This window comes from Mandrillus leucophaeus, unplaced genomic scaffold (genome assembly GCF_000951045.1).
Source record: "Mandrillus leucophaeus isolate KB7577 unplaced genomic scaffold, Mleu.le_1.0 Scaffold25, whole genome shotgun sequence".
Lineage (NCBI taxonomy): Eukaryota > Metazoa > Chordata > Mammalia > Primates > Cercopithecidae > Mandrillus > Mandrillus leucophaeus.
The window spans coordinates 736200-759374 of record NW_012102587.1 but is presented as its reverse complement, the minus strand read 5'-3'; the positions used below and the strand labels follow the sequence as shown (position 1 = coordinate 759374).

The 23175-nt window shown below is 40.5% G+C and overlaps 1 protein-coding gene across 1 annotated transcript in view; it reads left to right on the top strand.

Annotated features, from left to right (window-relative positions):
* The window catches only part of CNTNAP5 (contactin associated protein-like 5), a 951880-nt gene that overhangs the window by 393548 nt on the left and 535157 nt on the right, over positions 1-23175 (top strand). Inside the window, exon 4 of the mRNA XM_011983413.1 lies at positions 12902-13049. Coding sequence (XP_011838803.1) covers positions 12902-13049 — 148 coding nt within the window. The remainder of the gene's footprint in view (positions 1-12901; positions 13050-23175) is intronic.

Genomic DNA, 23175 nt, shown 5'->3' with positions numbered 1-23175 from the left:
GTGGGAACAACCATATATTCTCTACCTTCTGTGTACTATAGTTTGTGCAGGTACCAGGGATGCAAAATGAATCAGGGCAGTGACCCTCAAAGCACTTGCTGTCTAGAAGAGGAGACAAACCTAAATACAGACGTTCCAGCTCCTTTGCTGATTTCCTTCCATGATGGCAAATACCACTAGGATGAACCAGGAGAGTGCCACCAGCTTCAACACAGAGGTTGAGGGAAAACAGAGCTGAGAAGATGCTTTAAGGAATTAGTTCCCTGTTGTGTTTGGGGGAACATCTTGCAGTTTGATATAACAGAAGGAGGACATGGAGAGGAGAGAAGAAGCAGGAGCTAATTTGGAAAGCAGAGGGCTTTACAGGGAATATTAAGAAATTTTTACTTTATCTTTTTTTGTTTGTTTGTTTATTTGAGATGCATTTTTGCTCTTTTTGCCCAGACTGGGGTGCAATGGCCCGATCTCGGCTCACTGCAACCTCTGCCTGCCGGGTTCAAGTGATTCACCTGCCTCAGCCTCCTGAGTAGCTGGGATTACAGGCATGCGCTACCACGCCTGGCTAATTTTGTATTTTTAGTAGAGACGGGGTTTCTCCATGTTGGTCAGGCTGGTCTCGAACTTCCGACCTCAGGTGATCCGCCTGCCTTGGCCTCCCAAAATGCTGGGATTACAGGCATGAGCCACTGTGTCCAGCCCTACTTTATCTTAAAGGTAATGAACTCACTTGTCAGATTGATTAGATGGGAGTAACACTGGAGGCCAAACAATTGTCTGGAGGCTATTGCAGTGATCCAGGAAGGACATGATGAAGATGATGGTGAAGATGGAGGGAGGTGGGCCATATACCAGGTATTGACTTGGGTTTCTATTTACTCAAGACTAGACCTCAGAGCTTCCAGTAAATATCCAGTAATTCTGTCTCAATTTACCAGCCAAATGGGCAAGAGAAATTAATTCCTTTAGCTTGTAAAGTGTTTTCCTCCTTTCTCTCTTTCTTCTTTCTTCCATTATCCTTCATGTGTTCCTTTTAAAATTTGCCTCCTCAACTGCTCATTTTCCCTAGGAAAAGGAGAAATTCATTGCTTGGGCTACTTACAGTTCAACAGAAAAAGTTGAAAGTCACCTAGGAAAAGAAAGGGAACAAACGAGTGAACAAAAGAGGAGGAGATCATGATAAACTTGGGCTAGTATGTGGTTTTGCCACGGGCTGTCAGTGAGCTTACATGTTCTCCGTAGAGTGCTAGTTTAAGATCCAAATCTCAATAAAATGAATTACTTAAAAAGACACATGATGTCTGCCTTCATATTCCTCTTTCCCACAAGAATCTGCTATCTCCTCAAATATTCCCATTCAGGGAGGTGAAATTATCTTTGGAGAAAATTGACTATAGGACAGGCAAGTTGGAGCTTTTCTGCTGGTATAGATGTTCATCCCTGGAAGTGAGCCTGGAAAGTTCTAAGGAGGAAATAAGGATGAGCGAGCATCCTAGATTTATTTAGTCATCATTTGTTTCTCATGAAACCAGCACCAGCCTTAGCTTATTCTCTGGTCAATTAAGTATAAAGGATGGCAGAAACTAGAGCCCACAGTCTGTGGGTAGTTTGTGGCGTTAACAAGCTGACTCTCCGAGGTGTGGAATGGCATCAAGGATGAAACACAGACTTCATATACTGCCCATTCACTCCTTTTGATATTTCCACCTCAAATAATTTTGGATAGTCTGGGTAACATAGGGCTCGGTGAACCTTGAACATTGACACTTTATTATTTGTCTCTCTGAAGCACTGTAGCCTGACACTTAAGATTCCTAAATTCACTGTGATAGTAGAAGGAGCTCTAAACTATAATGTCATACCAGTTCCCTCTTAAACTAATGACATTTCATTGAGAACCTTCCTCAAAACTCCTATCCTTATTTTCCATCCAAAGTCTTGACCAGGAAGATCTCCCATTAAGACCTCCCATTAAGACATTGTGTTCAGATTTCCATGGAGCATTATTCCCTCAAGATGCACCGTGAAAACATAACAGGGCTTATAATGAAAAAAAAAATAGGGAAACCAATGCTACATATTATTTCTTCATTCAACAAGGACTTATGGGCCACCTCTTCTGCTTGAGATTTTAGGAGAATACTCTGCTCTCATGAAGCTTAGAGTGTCGTGGCGGGGAGATAGACAAGTAAATGGATATATATGCATATATTTAGTTTGTCAGGTGGTGATAAGTGTAGGAAAGAAAATAATGCAAGACAGAGAGAAAGAGAAATCGTGCTGGGAAGATGAAAAAGATTTGGCAAGATCACCTACTAAAGCCACTGCAATGCACATAAGAACATAAAGGCGTTATGAAGACTAGCAGCCTTTTCATCTTTGTTTCTGTTTTTCTCTTTGCCCCAAGGCTTTACCCTGTAGACCTGAGTTAGCCTCTTCCTAGCTCTGGGCCTGGCCCTTGCTGCAATATCACTCCTTAACTCCAGATGCTCTAAGAGAAGGTCAGGCTGCCCTGCCAACTCCCATGCTCTAGTTCCCTACCTCATTGGCAAGATAGTTGAAAAAGATTTCTGTTTACTTTGTTTAAAAGGGCAAAGGCATTGGTGGTGGTGGTGGTGGTTGTTGTTGTTGTTGTTTTCTTTTTTCTGTAGTGGAATGTGAAAAGTCTGATTTTGCTAAGAGGGTATTTCAGTCTTTTCCAGGCGTGCGCCATATGGTGGAGCTGCCATACATGTTGGTGTTATCTCTCAGTGCAGAGACAGAAACATAAATATATGACACTGTTTCAACAGTCGCTTCATTACCCCAATACTGTGGGTTTTTTTGTTTTTTGTTTTTTGTTTTAAATTACTTTTGTTTTTGAGACCGAGTCTCGCTCTGTCACCTAGGCTAGAGTGCAGTTGCACGATCTTGGCTCACTGCAACTCCGCCTCCTGGGTTCAAGCGATTCTCCTGCCTCAGCCTCTCAAGCAGCTGAGATTACAGATGCATGCCACCACCCCCAGCTAATTTTTATATCTTTAGTAGAGACAGAGTTTTACCATGTTGGCCAGGCTGTCTCAAACTCCAGACCTTATGTGATCCACCTGCCTCGGCCTCCCAAATTGCTGGGATTACAGGCAAGAGCCATCGCGCCCAGCCGATTATCTCATACTTAACACAGCAGAAGTCATACAAAATTCAGAATTTCAGAACAAACACAGCAATAACAACAGAGGAGTCTGGTGTCATATGCATGTCCTCAATTACTTAACAAACATTTATCTTTACATGCATAATGCCTTTGAGAAGAATTTCTCTTCTGAATTATACAAGCCAGTGGGCAATAAAGGCACATTTCTGTTTGTTTTTGGGTTGATGTACATAATATCAGTTGTCATACTTTATCTTCTAGTACTAAGTGACTCATTATCACTATCATAGGGATGCTGATAGACTACTTATATACAAAAGTTCATATTGTTCTGAGAAGAACTTTGAGAACTTTATTCAGAAATTTCATTCTAAATTAGTGTTTGGTTGTTAAAGCCATAAATAGGCAGAGGCCCAATGGTGATTTGGGTTCTTCCACATCTACCTTAAAATAACTTTATCAATGCCCTTTCTTGGTGCTTATAACTCTTGACTTTCAATAAGTTCTATTTGTACTTATGTTACTGATGGAGGAGTTTTAATGCAAATAATTCACAGGAAAGGACACTTGTTCATCAAAGTAGAAGAAGGATGAGAAAATGGAATATAGAAGTAATAACTTTCATGGGGAAGTGAGGGTAGTGATGCAGTAGCTCCCTGGTCATGGGGCACTGCCCTTAGAGGAAGCTAGGCTTTTCTGCCTGGGGCCAGGTACTGGTCACTCTGACAACATTGGAGTCTCCAGTGGTAGAGTCACTTAATGGAAGACATTACCCCCTGCAACCTTCACGGTTTTACTAAGTAACTTCTGCTGACAAGCTCTATTATATCCCATCACTAAGAATAAAAAGGGATATAGCTGATGGTTTAGGACTGGGTTCCAGGAGTATGTTAGGAGACCCTATATTTAGTAAGGTTTGCATCAGAAATAACTTTCATATGGGTAACTGAATAACAAAGTGGTCCATGTTAGAATCCCTTCAGATTTCATTTTCCAAAGTGGCCATGTCAAGTTTCAGGAGAATGACTGACAGTGAAGGTCAGGACAAGGAGACTAGGAGGAAAATGTCAGGTTGATGACTGGTGGCACAGGAACACATGTGTCACAAAAGATGTGCCAGGACTGGGCTGGGAATGAGGAAGCACTAATACCCACTGGAGGGAATTTCTACTGCCAGAGACAGAGGCATAAACATATACATCTTCAGTGTCCCAGGTACACAACTCCAAGAGAGTAAGAGCACGGAGTTGGTAGTGACTCCTGAGCGAAGGGAGAGAACAGGAGCACGTGATTATTACTAGCACAGCTCTGAGAGCCTATACCCATGCCACTGGTGGTGAGATCAGGCTGGAATGTCAGCTTTTCTCTAGTGTTGGCCGAAATCCTTGTGTTGTTTCTCTAATCTGCAGGTCGTAACCAGGCAAAGCAAGCAGGGTGGCAAAGTGGTGCCAATCAGTCATTCCCCTCTTGCCAACTGTTAAGATACAACAGGATTCTTAGATAGCCATCAAATTCTGAGTGGTCTTTCAAGCTAATCAAATAACTGTCCCTATTAAACGACAAGTAGATACACACATATGCACTTATGATATAATGGGCCCTGTGCTCCAAATAAGGAAGAGTGGGGGAAAAGGACAATTCAATCGTTTAACTCTTATTTTTGTCTCTTCAAATCTATCATTTCAGAGTTCCTCTCAGCTATACGTAGTGGCCAGTGCCTAACACCTATCTCCCTCATTTTCGTTTCTATAAATGCCTGTCTGAGATCCGTTTTTGCACTGCTCTGAATAGCAGTTTGGAACTCTGAAACCTGAATGGGTTTGTCAATTTTAGCTTTAAGTCTGTGGTTTGCATGTTAATTACCCTTTGCCTTATTAAATGTATCTTCTTAAATTAAAAAGAAAACCAATCATTTCTAATTACCTCTGTGCTGCTAGTTCCTCCTTAACTTTAGTTTATACTCTTCCGGGGGGACATCCCTTTGAAAGTCATTCAGAAAACGTTAAGTGTCATTGACACATTCCTTGCATGTGACTTGAGGTATTAACAGGCCGTTGCTTCAGCGTACACTGTCAAACAAAGATATTTTTACAAGTATTTCCTGATGGAACCTGCCTCTCTTTTTTTTCTTCTGTCTCTCTGTCTCTTGAAGAGTATGGCTTCTATTGGAAAGAACCTACAAAATGAAGTGTCGTCTGCATATGTATTCGATGTAAGATTCACATCTTCCCTGGAGACTTCATTTTCACTATTTTCTTGATGAGTAAACAGAGATTTAGAAAAGTTGTTTATGTTTCTTTGTTCATTAATTCACCCAGTTATTCAGCCAGTCTTTAATAACAGTATGCGAAGCATTAAGATGTTGTTTGTAAATTGACTGATTTTGAAAAAACTACATATATTTGGCTTGGGTTACTGAAATCTATTTCAATATACCTTTAAGAAATACTGTGCTCCGTGCACTGTTCTGGACAATGCAGTTTAAAACGAGATACAATCTATATTCCCAGAGGAATTACAGTCTGGGTGCCTTGCTGGGGATGACAGGGCAAATCATATTAGTCCAGTCTCATGCTACTAATAAAGACATACCCAAGACTGGGTACTTTATAAAAGAAACAGATTTAATTGACTCACAGTTCCACATGGCTAGGGAAGCCTCACAATTACGGCAGAAGGCTTAGAAGGACCAAACGCACATCTTACGTGGCAGCAGGTAAGAAAGCGTGTGCAGGCAAACTGTCCTTTCCAAAACTATCAGATCTCGTGAGACTTATTCACTATCACGAGAACAGCAGGGGAAAAAACCCACCCCCATGATTCAATCACCTCCCACTGGGTTCCTCTCATGACATGGGGGGGTTATGGGAGCTACATTTCAAAATGAGACTTTGGTGAGGACACAGCCAAACCGTATCAGCAGGGATGTTAGGATTGGTACCCAAAGCTCATCTCTTTTCTCACCCACTGCTTCTCTTCACATGGACCCTTAGGCACCGTGGTGTGTTTGGCAGAGCACCAGACTTGCAACAGAGTCTCCCTGAAAATTCCCGACATCCCATCAAGGTCACTGATGCAGAATTTGGTTGCTGTACCTGTCATTTCTTGCACAGACTGTAGTTAGGCAAATTAATAACATCTGCCTGGTGGCACCTGGATACTTGTAATCTCACTGCCAGTCAAAGTCAACAGTGTAGGTCAGCTGGCTACGGTGAATTCACAGAATCCAAATGAGTGGCTGTGGTGGCAGCCAACTCAGACCCGTCCACCCTCCACTGATCAGTCCCAGCACCAATCTTGCCGTAGCCTCACAGTGGCTGCCCACACCATGACCTGCCTAACAAAGTCGAGGAAAAGTATCAGCACCTTTGTGTGACCACAGGTTCTTCCATTCATCAACCAAACAGTGTTGAACACTTAGGAACGACGGAGTGGCAAAAGGGCAGGGGCTGAATGCTGACCGATACTCTTCTCTTTCACTTCTGGCATATTCTTCTGTGCGTCAATCCCGAGTAAGCTCTCCCTGTGATCTACTTTCTATGTGCTCATTTGCTTTTCTAATATGCAGGCCAAGTGTGGTGGGGAGTTCTTGGAAGAAGATGGGAGATTTAGATTCTCTTTGAAGAGCAAATTTCACTCTCCCTGTGACCATTACAAGAAACGTAACTTCTCTGAGCCTCGAGTTCTTTAACTCCAGGGAAAGAAAGACAAACTGCTGCACTGTGTTCCCGTGTAGGGATAAGATCAGTGAACAACTTTGTTAAGAATCATAGGAATGATATTTGAGAGTAATAAAAATAATAACATTTATCTCATTATAACTGTAAAAGACCTGTGGATAAATTCAGTATATTAGTACCTAAGGTTGTGCGGATGGGGGGGTTGGGGAAAAGAGAAAAAAATGAATTTCTGAGTAGTGGTGCATATGATATTACTCAGAATTGTAAATGGAAAGGACCTGCACTGATTTGCAGTGTGTTCTTGCCATTAATCTCTCTGAGTCCCAGGGTTTTCCTAGCGAGGCGGAGACACTACGTTAATGAGCCACATGTTTGTAAGACGTACGGCAAATTCAGAAGGGTTAAATACATATGGAGAGGTGGGAACAGGGTGTCTCTTTTAGTGAGGAAGTGGGCTGAAAGCTTCCTTGATGATAAGTGCGACAAAGTGAACTAATACATGCAGAGAGCCTAGCAAGTGCCTGGCATGGAGGAGACCCTTGAAAACAGTAGCTGTGATGCAGGCACTATAATTATTTGGTTGCAGAAACTGGACTCCACTTATATATGGAGGTGATTATGGGAGCGAAGTAAAAGGGTCACTAGACTCTCATCAGAATCTCTATAATCTAGTCTCAACTTCTGATAATTTTTTTACTTACGACTTTGGATCACTTAACCTCTCCGAAATTAAGTTTTCTCACCTTTAAAATGAAGATAGAACAGCCTACCTCCTTCGCAAGAATGCTATGATCAAATTCACTGATGAATGTTTTTGCAGTCATTCGTGCCTTCACACTGTCAAGAAAAGTACTGATCTGGTTTCCATCCTCAGAGCTTAGGTCTGCCTGGTTTAGAATTTTATATGCACAGAATCGTGCTGTTTGTACTCTTTATGGCTGGCTTATTTTGCTCAACTAATGTGTTGTTGCAGGAATCAGCACTTTGTTACTTTTTATTGTTGAGTAATATTCCAATCTATTAATATTCTGAATTAAATTTACTGTCTTGGTAGCCTCTAGAAGTGGAAAATTAGATTTTAAATTTTATGTTATTCTTCTTATGTGCAAAGAACTGAAGCCACAAATTTTTCTCTAAGGTCTGCTTTAACCGTGTCCCACAAGCTTTGATACAGTGTTTTTATCATCATGCAGTTCAAACTAATTTCTAATTTCCATTTTGATTTCTTCTTTGACCTATGGGTCAAAACATACTTAGAAGTATGTTGATTAACTTCCAAATATTTGAAGTTTTTCTAGGTAATTTATTATTGATTTCTAATTTAATTTAATTGTGGTTAAAAAACAAACAGTATGGTTTTAACTAAGACCTATTTTATGGTGCAGGGTATGGTCTCAGTGAATGTGCTGTGTGGACTTTAAAATAATGTATAATCTGCAGTCGTTGAATGGAGTATTCTATGAATGTAAATTAGGTCAATTTTACTGATAATATTATTTGAATCTTTCATATCCTTTCTGATTTTTTGCCCATTTGTATAATTCCATTTTCTGTACTTTCCATCCTTTTTAGTTTTGTTCACATATATTTTCCTCTACGTGCCTTGCAAGCATTACAAGATATTATTTTTTTAAAAAACTATGAACTGACTTTTAAAATGTTTAAGAAAGAAAGATAGTCTTTTATATTTAACCATGCATTTTTCATTTGATTTTTAAATGGTTGTGTAATACTTGTACATAGTTATGTTATGCATGTGATATTTTGATACATACACAGAATGTGCAATGATCAAGTCAGGGTATTTGGGATATCCATCAGCTCAAGCATTTATCATTTATTCGTATTAGGAATAATTCAAATCACCTTTTCTAGCTATTTAAAAATATATAATACATTGTTGTTGTTAACTATAGTCATTCTACTGTGGTATTAAACATTAGAACATATTTATTCTATCTAACTACATGTTTGTACCCATTAACCAATCTTTTTTCATCTCAACCTCACATATATCCTTCCTGGCTTCTGGTAACTATCATTCTACTCTACCTCCATGAAATCAACTTGTATTTAGCTCTCACATGTGAGTGCAAACATGTGAAGTTTGCCTTTCTGTAGCTGGCTTATTTTACCTAACGTAATAACCTCCAGTTCCATCCATGTTGTTGCAAATGACAGGATTTCATTCTTTTTTATGGCTGAATAATGCATAAACTACATTTCCTCTAACTATTCATCTATTGATGGACACGCATTGTTTCTGTATCTTTGCTGTTGTGACTAGTGCTGTGATAAACATGGGGGTGCAGGTATCCTTTTGATATACTGATTTCCTTTCCTTTTGATCCATTTTCACTAGTGGGATTGAGAGCTCATCATTCTTTCCTGTACACCACAAATTTCACCTGGCATCAATTTCTTCTACTTTCATATTAGCATTTCTTAGCAGCTATATAGCTAATAAATTATTTATTTTATTCATGGAACTTTAATTTTTCCTTCATATTTGAAAGCTATTTTTTGGGTGGTGGGTGTAGAGGTTAGGGGGAAGCTTCCTCTCTTGTATCTAAAAGTTCACTGAAAATTAACAAATGTAACAAATTAATGTAACAAATTTACAATAGCAGGATACTAGAAAGAAAAGGCATACCAGTGTATTTAACATGGATGAGCCCAGGGGAGTTGCTAGAGAATGATAACTCAGTAACTCAGTGAGGTCCAGATGCTTCAATACCCTTCTTCACAGGGGAAAGGGAGATGGGAGAAATGTGGTCATTCTGAAGAGCAGTAAACAATTTTCAGGGAAAATGGATGGACCCAATACTCAGACTATTTTTAATAAATAATTCTTTTTAGGCATTGAATAGGATTAGAGATAAAGATCATCTGGGTTCTAGGTGTGGTGTTTAATTTTTAGATTTTTTTTTCTCTCTGTAATATGAGTTGTAATCTTCCCTAAATAATTAAATTTCAGGGAGGAGATGGAAGATAATTGTGTTTCTCTTTGGTGGGTTCAGTTTCCAAGTAGATAAAAGAACTTCAGAGAATAGCCTGTGCTTTGGAACAGACAAAGTATTGAGAGATGGAGTGAGGAGGGGAAGGTCAGAGAGAATTGAGGCTACTTCTTTACTTGTATGTCAAAGTGCCATGTTTTGGGGTATCATTTTCTGAGTTCCAGCATTGGATGTACAATGCTAGGTTGATAGTGTTTTACTTTCAGCATTTTGGGATTTCCATTGGTTTTTTTTTTTTTTTTTTTTTTTCTGATGAGTAGTTTGTTGTCATTCTTGTTGTTCACATGTTAAATTCAGCAACTGAGATGGCTTTGGATAGGACGATGTCTTTAATACGTCTAACAGGAAGGTCTTTTCTTGCTATTCATCCAGCACATAACTTTTGGCGTTGATAAGTGATTGATTGCCTTTGATCCACCGGTGAGCTTGGGGAGGGGCTGATTGTAGCTTTGTTTAGATTCAATCTGCCTCTACTGTTAAATGCTTTCTAGGTGACTTTAAGCTACCGGCACCAGGAAGTCCCTGGGACCATGCATTGCAAACTTTGAGATCTCAGAACTGTGAGACTTTGGATCTGCTTGACCATGAGCCTCTAAGACTATGAAACCGCAAATGTTGTGGCTCTGGGATAGTTGGACGTTGAGACTGTGAGACTGCAATGCTAAGGCTGTGTCTTCTCAGAATGAGAGTCCGGGATTCCTTCTCGTTGGCGCACACCATACATTAGTCATGGGATTAACTCATAAAGCATTGCTAGGTCATAAAAGAAATATTTTATCTGGAGTATGCGATCAAATTTTAAACATTGTTTTAAGATATGTGTGTGTGTGTGTGTGTGTGTGTGTGTGTGTGTGTGTGAGAGAGAGAGATACTCAATCTACTAATTATGCCGAACTCAGAAGGGGCAGCCAGTCATTTGAAGGTGGATAAGTTTCTATTGCACGTTTGGATTCGATAAATAATGCCATAGGCCCACAGACTCACCTGTCTGGGGAGGTGGGATGTAATGAACACAATCAGTAGAGAATTGAGAGTGCTGAATAGAAGGTTCCACAGTTAGGCTGTAGAAAAACATGACACACTTTTACTCTATCCAAAACAGTAAGAAACCACCAGATCCCATCTCTCTTCCTTCTCCAATACATATCAAAGCGGTATGGAGACAAGGACATTTTAAAAGAACTAAACTCCACAGGGAGGTGTCCTTTCCAGGTGAGCAGGGATGGAGGACAGCTTCATACCTGTGCCACATGCTAATGCTGAAAGCAGGGGATGTGGAAGAGCAATTCTGTCAAATAAAGCCATTCTCCATTTGGATGAAGAGAAAATGTTCAAAGCTTTGACAAACCTGGGAGCTGAAATGTTGAATTTAAATCTCAAGAAATTCCTCGCCACGAAGTCATTCTTTTACATGGGAGTTTTGCTGCAGAAGGGGCTGAAAAACAGAAAGGGAGACTCTCCCTTCTTTATAAGACGCTTTGTGATACATAATAGTAATTACATCCATTGCCTAATTTCAGAGCGATTAGCTAGTGGGTGTTTTGTGTGTAGTAGAAATGTCAAAGATTATGCAAGATAACCTAAATCCACGGGTGCTATGAAAATACAATCAAGGTTAAGTTTAAGGTCTTTGAAAATGGATTTCATTAAATAGGCAAAATTATCTTTCTTGGTTTTCACTTTGGCCATTTGCGAAAGCAATGGATTTTCTTTTTATTGGTTGACATTGATTGCACACAGCAAGTAGGTTTTATATATGAATATTAGAAGCTGAAAAGAAGAAAGCAGATGATTCATAACGAAGCAGGCACATCGGTATGCTAGCTGACATCCCGTCTTAAAGATGAGGTGTGATTGGGATGTTGAAAAAGTTCTGGGGAAGGATGGTGGTGATGGTTGTGTAACAACATGAATATGCTTAATGCCCTGAATTATTTACTTTAAATTGGTTATAATAAATTTTTTGTTACCTATATTTACTCCAATTAAAAAATATATTAGGTGTGAGCCTTTGGATTTCATCTGCAGCAAAAAAAGTTCCCCAATAATTGTTCATCCAAATAAAGACTTTGAAGTACAGTGTTAGTAGACCAAATAGCTTTTGTGCTGTGTGTACTTTTGCTTAAACTTCACAAGGAAATGTGAAAATGAAGAAGATATAAATCTGAGTTGCGTTATCTCCCTCCTGTAACAACAATTAAATTGTTGAAGAGTAGGAGGCTGTAGAAATTTCAAACTAATTACTAGCCAATTGGGTGACTTGGAGATTTTTTTCCTTCCCCTTTTCTCTTTCTAGGCTTCTATTTAAAAAAAAAAATCTGTAAAATGGTGATAATGATAATGGAAAGTGCTTAGCATAGTGACTGGCCTCAATTAATGGTGACAATTACTTCAATAAAATCCTTTCCTTCTAAAAGCAGATTGTCAGTTATCTTCCATTCTTCAGTGATTATGAACATTAGGAACATGGGAATTTCATTGTATTGTTAATTTTGTAAAGCTTTTGGGTGTCATGCCTCAGGACTTAGTAGAATTGCTTTATTCATAAAATTTTTTAAAGGGAATTTTTTTTTTTTTTTTTGAGATTCTCACTGTATTGCCCAGGCTGGAGGGTAGTGATACGATCTCGCTCACTGCAACCTCCGCCTCCTGGGTTCAGGTGATTCTCCTGTCTCAGCCTCTCGAGTAGCTGGGACTACAGGCATGCGCCACCATGCCTGGCTAATTTTTTGTATTTTTAGTAGAGACAGGGTTTCACCGTGCTGGCCAGGCTGATCTCAAACTCCTGACCTGATGATCCGCCTGCCTCAGCCTCCTAAAGTGCTGGGATTACAGGCATGAGCCACCGTACCCGGCCTAAAAGGGATTTCATAAAGAATAATGTGAAGTATTTCTGAAAACAAACAAACAAACAAAAAAACATGATGCAGGATTTTCACCCAACCCATATTTCATTTGAAATATGTGAGAAATTAGGTATGTTCTCAGTATGAGTTTGTGAAGTAACAAATATAGTTTTCCGCTGAAATTCGGTGATAACACAGACCTCACTGGCTCTCCTTTCTTCTCTGCAGACCTTTGCAGGAAACATGAATGCTGACAGTGTGGTGCACCACAAGCTACTGCACTCAGTGAGGGCCCGATTTGTTCGCTTTGTGCCCCTGGAATGGAATCCCAGTGGGAAGATTGGCATGAGAGTCGAGGTCTACGGATGTTCCTATAGTAAGTACTCACATGTACCCTTTACCATTGCTGAGTGTGAGTGGCATTGCCTATGTAATATCAGTTTATCTACATTGAGACTGACAATCATCTTATTTTAAAGTTGTTTCTAGACTTTCATATGCATATTTTAAAATGTTTGATTTAACCCCAAAGTAGAAAAAACATTCTACTTAGGGCTGAAGGGACTTAGTTGTGATAGTGTAATAAAGGCTCAATGAAACATTCAAAATTAAGAACTCTTAGGGAATCAAGCAACCATTTGTCCTTTGTAGTTAAACAAAATTAAGTTTAGTCCTTGCCCAAAAGTGGCATAAGGTATTATAAAGTTTTCTCTGCCCTGCTTTCACAGAGCTATGAGAGAAAAGCATTCACTTTCTTGACTTGTTCTAGAAGAAGAGGAGAAAGAACAATAAATGTAATTCACAAAATGCTTTCTCCTTGAAATGATCTCCTTCATCCATTCATCTGTGAATTGTTTGTACTAAATTTGAAATTAGAGCTCTATCTTGGACACGAAGCAGATTATAAACATGGGTAGAACTAGTGATCACTTTAGAATAAGGTTAAAGTTATTCAGGGAAGGTTCCTATCCCTGTGATTCTTTCCTGCAGGCTTTATACTGAAACCTAAAATTGCATAATAATAAATTTTATTTTTCTGCCACAAGCAGTGACATATTCTGCTTATATGCTAAAATCCAATGACACCTAATGCATAAACACATTTGATCACTAACACTTTCATCCAAACTAGTTCAGTAGATTCCTGTTTTGGGCTGTAGGAGTGCCTAATGAGTGACATGTTTGTACTGTTTTCCATAGTGAGATCAACTGAATGCCTGTATCAGAATCAACAGGAGTGTTGCCTAGAAAATGCATTTCCCTCACCCCATCCCATACATACTGGATTATAATTTCTGAAAACGGAGACCCAAAAAGCTGAATGTTTAAAAATTCTCCAAGTAAACTATGGACATAGAGTGTTTGCTAGAAATAAAGCCCTGCACACAGGGAATTACCTGGTAAAAATGACTGTATTTATCTTGAACAAACACTTTCAGAAAGAATGTAGTTTAGAACAGATGCATCAACAAACCAGTAGGCCCAGGAGGAACTGCCTTCCACTTCAAACTTTGTATGAGAAAGCACAGAACACCTACAAGGGTATATGTGTCCTATCCTGGGATCTCTGGGGCATCAAGATTCTCTTGTTACCTCCTCTCTGATAACAATTTGTCACTGCTGAGAGGTTATTTTTAAATATAGTGTCAAGCTTTTATGCTACAATTAAAAGTTTGTGAATATCATTATACCAGCCATCTATTTTGATCTAAGAATCTTACTACTCTTTAACATGTCCTTATCCTTTTGGTTTTTCTCAGTCCATTCAGTTGTACTTCTTTTTCACGCTCATTGTTCACCCACACTGTCTGCTTGCACAGAAAGAGTCACAGCATCGAGTTAAATCACAGGCTGCAGGCTTGAAAGCTGTCTTTGAGCAGCATGTTTAGCATCTTCTGGTGATGGACCCCTTTGAGAATCTGACAAGGAACACTCTACTCAGAAAAATAATAACGACACCATGTACCTTTTCTACGGTATAAGAAGGTTCAGAGGTCTGCTAAAGCCCAGTTCTAAGCCGAGGGAAGAACTCTCGACTTTGTGATGACAGAGTCTACCTCTCTCCATGTAGGCTCCAGGTCTAGTGCGTCCTACGATGGGATAAGCTGCCTTCAGGTCAACCTCACCAGTAATGGGAAGTTAACAACCTTGGGGAGTCGTTGAACGCAGAATGTGTTTCTCTATGATGTGCCTCAAGCAGGAACCCTATAATCTTCAATCAGTAGTGCTGATGCTTTGGTACTTTTTTTTATTTGGGGGAAATAATTTTTAAAAAAGAATACATTTATCAGTTTGTATCTAAAGCTAATGGGTTAGCATACCTTCTGAAGCCAATTCTCCCTTTCAGCATTATCATATTTTTTATTTGACTGAATTGTTTCGTTTCTTCCTTCCTTTCTTTCTCTTTCCTTCCTTTCTTTTTCTCCTTCCTTCCTTCCTTTCTTCCTTCCTTCCTTCCTTCCTTCCTTCCTTCCTTCCTTCCTTCCTTCCTTCCTTCCTTCCTTCCTTCCTTCCTTCCTTTCTTTCTTTCTTTCTTTCTTTCTTTCTTTCTTTCTTTCTTTCTTTGTCTCTCTCTCTCTCTCTCTCTCTCTCTTTCTTTCTTTCCTTTTCTTTCTCTTTCTTTCATGGAGCCTCACTCTGTTGCCCAGGCTGGAGTGCAGTGGCATGATCCAGCTCACTGCAACCTCCACCTCCCAAGTTCAAGTGATTCTCCTGCCTCAGCCTCCTAAGTAGCTGGGATTACAGGTGTGCATCACCATGTCTGGCTATTTTTTGTATCTTTAGGAGAGACGGAGTTTCACCACGTTGGCCAGGCTGGTCTCGAACTCCTGACCTCGTGATACATCCAGCTTGGCCTCCCAAAGTGCTGGGATTACAGGGGTGAGCCACCGCACCCAAGTCTGACTTGATTGTTTCTATAAACATAAAATCTTATTGTAAGCACCACCAAACAAAACAACAAAACCCATGACCCTCTTTAGCAACTACCTCTCCTTTTCCTCCTCTCTCCTCTCAACTTCTCTTTAGTTGGTCTCCCCACCTGCTCACCTCGCTTCACACTGCAACTGATTCCAGTCAATATTGAGACATTTGGTGGGCAGTTTAACATGTCGACTTGGCCTAGTTATAGTCCCCTGTTATCCAACCAAACACTGACATAGTTACTGCTGTTATATACTTGGTGTCTACAATCATTTGACTTTAAGTAAAGGAGATTATCCTAGGTAATCTGAATGGATCTAATTCAGTCAGTTGAAATGCTTCAAGAGCAGAACAGAAATTTCCCTGGGAAAGATGAAAATTCACCTGTGGACTGAAGTTTCACATCCTTCCTGAGAGTTTCCAGCTTCCCATTCTTGATGGCCCGCCATATGTATTTCAGGCGCGTTTAACCAGACCCACAGTTGTATAAGCTAATTCCTTGCAATTAGTCTCTTTATATATATAAGTATCCTACTGGTTCTGTTTCTCTAGGGAAACTCTAAATAATACAGAATGCTCTAGAGAAACTATTCTTCTGAAGATCACCAGTGATTTCCAAGAAGCCCAATTCAGTGGACACTTAATGTTTCTGAATTCACTCAAGCTCTCAGCAGTATTTGATTCAAAAAGCTATGTCCATATTTTTAAAACCTCACTTTTCCTCCTGTCTCACTTGCTAATTGGCTATCTCAGTTCTTCTACTACTTTTCCATCTATTCTCCATGCTTTGTTGAATTGATAGAGTTTTGTAAATTCAAACACGTCTATATGCTGGTCACCCCACATCTGTATCTCATGACTTGACCTCAGAGATGATGTACGCAGCAGCCTACTTGATATTTCCACTTAAAGTATAGTAGATATATCAAATAGAATATAGCAGAATGGAACCCTTGATTAGTGGTGCCCTCAGCAACCTGCTCTTCCGTAACACTCCTCCCCATCTCAGTAAACGGCAGCACTCTCCATCAACTTGCCTATGCAAAACTCTGGGAAGGAGCCTTGGTTCTTCCTTCTCTATTACTTCAAGTCTTATGCAACTTACCTACAGCTAACAGTAACTCTATCAGTTACTTCCTACGAAATGCATCCTAAATCCATGTACTTCTCCCACCTTTGTGAGTAGAAGCCTCTGTCGGTTCTTACCTGGAGTTGTTAAGTAACCTTCTGTCTGGAGTTCCTGTTTCCACACCACAATCTCCCCAAAACCATTTTTAACACAGTCAACAAAATGTTCTTAATAAAGAAGGAATAAAACCATAGCATTCCCCTTCTTGATTCACGTGAAATAAAATTGAGATTTCTTACTGGCAAGTAAAAGTCCTTGTTGAACGATTGTTCCCAGAATCTACAGGGCTGACTCCTTCTACCAATGTGATTCTTAATTTTAATGTCACCTCTTCAGAGAAGTCCCCCCTGACTCTTCCTCTAGTTACCTGTCTTCCTTCTTGTGCACCCACCATTAGCCCATTATTATATGCCCATGGATATGTGATGTGCTGTCATTTACTTTGTGTTGTTCACCACAAAACAGAATCTTACTGGCTGGGTTTGCTTACTTCTTTCTTGTTTGCCTACTCTAGTACCTGCACAGGAAAATGTACCATGAGATCAGGCACCTTGTCTACTAACAGCCAGCACTTAATTGGCACAAAAAGTCAGTCAGTATTTGTCGAATGGGTATATAGATCTATCAATCCAGCCTCATTCTCTCAGCTTAGGCAACCAGGTTCTTCCAGAATTACTTGGTTTTAGTAAACCTGTTGTACTTTCTAAGAAACTACTTTTGTTTCTATGGGCTTAGTAATTTTTTCAAATTTTAGTTGCGTATGTTGCTAAAGATTGGTAGAATTCTTACAGCTCTATAGTTTCTTCAGACTTAACCCTTTACAGTTTGGAAAAATTAACATATTTCTTCCACTAATTTATTCATTCAGTAGATACCATTTATTTAGCCTTTAAGATACCAGACATCTTGCAATGCTCTAGGAACATCACAAAAAATAAGACCTTTTTCTGGACTCTGTCAGTCTTGTATTTGTACTCAGAAGCACTTTTCTTGTGATTACATGTCATCAGTTAACTGTGTGATTGTCTAACGTCTGCTTCCCCTGACTCGACAAGACAGCTTTCCACAATGCCCTGGATTGTCAACATTGTCAAATGTTGGAACCTGAAATTCTTTTAGAGAGAATACATCCTAATGAACCTTCTAATACTCAGATGATTTTTTTATTCACAAAATCAAAGTTAGCCACCTACGATTCCTGAGCATAGGCAGCTCCAGGTACAAAGTTTAGCTGTTGACCAGGCCAAGAGCTTCTGGGCTAGCGTGCTTCCAATCCTCTATCCCTTACCTGTGTTCTCAGACCTAGTTCTACATAAGAATCACCTTGGGACATATATGCTTTTAACATACCTGCTCTAACTGCGCTTCGATTAGATCATGATCTCCGGGCAGGGTCTCCAGTGCTTGTATAAGCATTTTGTTGCTGTTGGTTCTAGGCGAGCATGGTGAGGAACCAGAATTTAAAGTTGTTATCTCAAACATCACTTCATTCTTAGTCTGCACTGTCATTTCCATGTCTGTGATTGCTAATCCTAAGGATTTTAAATGAAATCTGAAAACTTGAGAAGTCAGTATAATGTTAAATATATGGGCTCTAAATTCAAACCACCAGTCCTGGAAACTTGACTTCACCACCAACTAGTTGGATAATCTTGGGCAATCTTGGGTCTTCTGTGGACACCAGCTTCCTTTTCTATGAAAATAAAGGTAATAATAATAATAGTGTTGCTTCACGCATGTAATTGTATGAAATAGTGCTTTGCCTAACGTAAGCACCCAAAAAGTATGAGTTATGAGCATCGCTGCCTTCATCAGATGTTTAGGCTGCTTGCCAAACTTCTCTATGTTTCTTTTTCCCATTATTATTCAGGACCACATCTCATCTGTATCTCCAAGGAAGGTCAGCTTTTTTACCTACCAGGTCCCAAAGGATTCCAGCACCTTCCTCAGGCCATCTGGGGTCTAGGCTACCTGAAGTTCTGTCTGGGGGCTTCCATTTGAATTTCTTTAAATATGGGAAGCTAATTAACTTTAAAAAACATTATAAATTCTGATAAAGTATAATGATCTGTCAGGCTTCCCAGTCTCATTACAAATTACAGACATCACTTTATACTTCAGGTCGCCTCCGTTCCACACAAGACCTTGCTCCTATTCGGTTAATTACTGGCAAGTGGTATCATCCAAAATTCATCACCCTCAGAACTGAAGTTGTATTGTCCTTCCCCAGGTATATAATCTTGTCATTCCAGCTTCAGCTGCCCTCTTTGTTGCTGTTCTCATCACCTAGGGTCATTTGTCATACACGGTAGAGGCCACAGAGTTGGAAATCTCACCTCTGGCATGCTAAGGCCCCATACAGCCCTATCACAGGGAACTTCAGAAGGCACTGTTTACAGCTCTGTCAGCCCTCAAAGTGGGAAGGGACAGGATGGCAGCAGTCAGACCTAGGGCATTGGCAGTCCAATATGATCTTTGATTCCCATTTTGTAAATCATAGCATTTGTAAGAGTTGGAAAAATCTCCAAGATGCCAGATTCATTGCAGTTCCCTCATTAGATTTAAATGAAATTTCCTACCTTACTTTCTCTTAGTTCCTAGAGGAATGGCTGAAAAATCTCTTCTGTGAAGAGACAAATGTACACACGTACATGGAATAACAACACTTAAATAAAAGACCCTGTGATCTTCCATCTTAAATCAATGACTTCTTTATAAACTTTTCTGACTGGTTGAGGATCTGAAGGCTCCTTCAATAGTCAACAAACATTACCCAGTAGGCTCCCTCTACTAGGCTTCAGAGATACAAAAATAAATAAGACAATCCTTGCCCTTTAGGAACTCACAGATTTTCAGAAGCTACAAAAGGTAGATAAACAAATGCTCATAAATATGGAGGTTTAAGAAACCAAGTCTTTGGTAAGGCTTGCAAAGGAGAAAAAAAAAATACACAGCTAACACAGTTTCCTGATGAATTAATGCCCTGCTGCTGCCCAGTGTGTGATTTGACTGACGATATTGCTGTGATTCCTGTGACCCATATGGTAATGGCGGTGATTTTAAAGGAAACCTTAAAAGGGAAAAATGACCTAGTAGTTGGATCAACCACTTTATGCAGCAGTAGGTTTCCACAAAAATGCCAAAGCCTTGCCTCCTACAATTTGTTTTGCATTTACTCCCTGTTGAAGGGGTCACTGGAGTGATTGACCATGACTCCCCTCTGCCTCCTGGAACTAAATGGCTTAGTCTGTGCCCAGGTAGAATCATTAACAAAGACTGTTCACCTTCTCTTAAACATAAAACCATCCTAAATCTTTTTTTTAAAAAAACTACAAGGGAGAAAAATAATAACTATCATCTCTAATTGTGACATTGCTATTTAAATGACTCTCATTGTATGAACATCCTTTCAGTGGTCAATTGTGTCAACACTGTAGCTTAAGACCACTGTTGATGGTAGAAGTCAGGAAGCAGCTTGTCATTGCAGGATGCTGCTACCACAACACGAGTTGATCATTCCTTTCCTTCTGTGAGCTTATGACTACAATTTCTGAAACCTCATCCCCGTAGTGAAACATTTTGCTAACCTGTCTACACCTTAGTGGAGTGATCACTATCTTCTCACTGCCCACCACGCACCTCTTACTTGGGTGACCAGATGGCCCAGCTTGCTCCTTAGTTCTATTCCACGCTTGTCACCCCATTTCATTATTTATAGCTCCCCTTTTCAATCCCACAAGTCCTTATTAGGGTAATAAATTGTAGGGACCACCATAATGCTTCCTGGTACCACATCTTACAGTAGCGCAGTGATGTGTTTGCTATGTCGCTTTTAGGGTGTTTGAGTTCCTGGGTGGCATGGTTCATGTCTTTGTTATCTTTGCATCTCAGAGCTCAGAACAGTGACCAGAAGGAATACAGAATATGCTTAATACCTGCCAGTGAATTTAGGAGTAACAAATAAAATGAGATCTACTATGGGAGTTCCCTAAAATGAATACATTATTTTTGTGTAATCGTTGTCGTTATTCAACAGTCCAGTTGAACCACAAATTTTAAGTGCACCCGAAAAGACACCCACACATCTGAAATATCTAAAAACAAAACAAAACAAAACAAAAAACCTAAGCATTATGAGAAGGCGAGTCTCACTGTCAGAGCTAGAATGTATCTCTGCTGAGGTTATGACTGGAATTCAGAGTTCTGATTTTTTTGTGCACTGTGATTGTTTTCATGTTCCCTTCTTGAAACTCATCCTGTTTCTCATGTGCTATCATGCATAGGAATGTCAGAAATTTTGAAAGAAAAGCTGTGTTAGGAGTTGTCACAGTTAGCTTTGGAAACTTTCATCGTTTTCCTAGTTCATCTGAGGTGATCAGAGCTACTGATAAGGCCTGGCAAAGACACAGAATTGGTGGAGGAATCTGTGCACATTTGAACTGACCGTGGAAACCTTGGTGGTTTGTGGATTGCTGGCCAAAGCCCTCGCGTCTTCAGTGCAAGAGTATGGTCTGAATAATCATCATTTTTCTTATATAACGTATCATGACATAAGCTTCAAAATGTAATTGTATTGAAAATCATGTTTACTGTGAACAACCGAAGATGCCAAGTGGGACTGATTGTCGGGGTGAATCCATAGCTTCTCCTGTCAATGTTGAGCTTTGGCTTTCTGGCCCATGAGGAAGCTGACTCCTCGTCCCTGGCCCACACAGGAGCCCAGCTGGCCCACTTGGGGATTCAAGCTTGGAATCTGTTATTCACTGAAGCCCTTTTTTTAGCCGGTTTGTTGACAAGCTACCAACATCCATCAAATGTGCCAGCATATGCCTCCGGAACTCTGTCTTTCTCAGAAAGCAAGCTGTGACAGCCAGGTCAGCAATTATGGGCCCGGTGGGAAGTCGGCCAGTGCTGGCATTCTCAGTACTCCAGGATGGGGGAGCGCATGCTGGCTCTGTCTTGACCCAAAAGAAGAGGCTGTGCACTGTAGGGCCTGCCTTCATTCTAAGGACTCTGGAGCATGAGCGGCCTATCCTTCATATTCTAGAGAAGGCTGCCAATGTATCCTCATCTTAACAAACCATGCATTGAACTGAATTGAATTGAGTTTGTAATAATGGGATCCCAAAAATCGATTTTTAAAAAAAGGGGAAGAAATTGTCCACTCCGGGAAGTAAGTATCTAACAGCTGTGTTCTGGGTCACTGGCATGGTAGATAAAATAGAGAACTCTGAGGTACAGATATCAGGTATTAATGTGAAGGAAAAAATTTCACAAGGACCACATTAGGTTTTTACTGGCTTGGCAAGGCACAGCAAAATTGGGTAATGGGGGTAGGTGCTCAGGATTAGAATGCAGGCTGACCATGCAAGTAATCTGATGCATTTTCTAAAACACAAAGAGGTCTTTCTAAAAACCCAAAAAGCAATCATGCATTTTCCCTACTCTATATGCTTTTGTAGTTATTTCTCCATTGATATCAGGGTCACATTGAAACTCATGTTATTTTATTTTACTTTATTATTTTGTTTTTGGAGACAGAGTCTCCCTCTGTCGCCCAGGCTGGAGTGCAGTGACGCAATCTTGGCTCACTCCAACCTCCGCCTCCCGGGTTCCAGCAATTTTCCTGCCTCAGCCTCCAGAGTAGCTGCGATTACACGTGCCCACAACCACGCCCAGCTAATTTTTGTATTTTTAGTAGAGACGGGGTTTCACAGTGCTGGCCAGGCTGGTTTCAAACTCCTGACCTCAGGTGATCCGCCCGTCTTGACCTCCCAACATGTTGAGATTACAGGCATGAGCCACCATGCCCGGCCAAACCCATAGTATTTTATTTTTAATTTGAGCCTCCACCATGAGACTCCCGACTCTAGTTGTGACCTGTTGACTCCCCGCTGCCCTTGGCACCCTACAGTTGAGCACAGAGCTCCTCAAACCTCATCAAGAGCAGCTGCCCCTGAGAGGGCTCCTTAACACACCACTTGCTGGTTCCGACACCCAGTTTTTCATTCCTTAGGTCTACAGTGAGTTCCTACATTCCGTATGTCTAAAAACCTCCTTGGTTACCTCAGCACTGCTGGTCCACAGGGTGCGCTTCCCTTCAGCAAGTCTGACTCCTGATAGATCCTAGATGGGACCCTGCACTTTCTCTCTCTCTCCTCCTTGCCTTGAACTTGCAACCCCTTCCTTCTGGTGGGACTGCCCTTCCCGCTGCCACTCCCTCCTTCTATTCTCCTATTCTCACTCCACCCCCCACCTCACCAGCCTGACTGCCCCTTATGCCTCAGGACTCTTGGGAAACATTGACCCTGCCTGGACACCCTCCTGGCCCTCTGCCCCTCCCTGGAGAGAGTGCAGTGCTCCCTCAGCACACAGTGCTCACCTCTTTCCATTGGATGTAGATGTAGAATTGTGTGCTTGCTCTCTCCAGCTTAGCCCTTGAGAGCCAGGA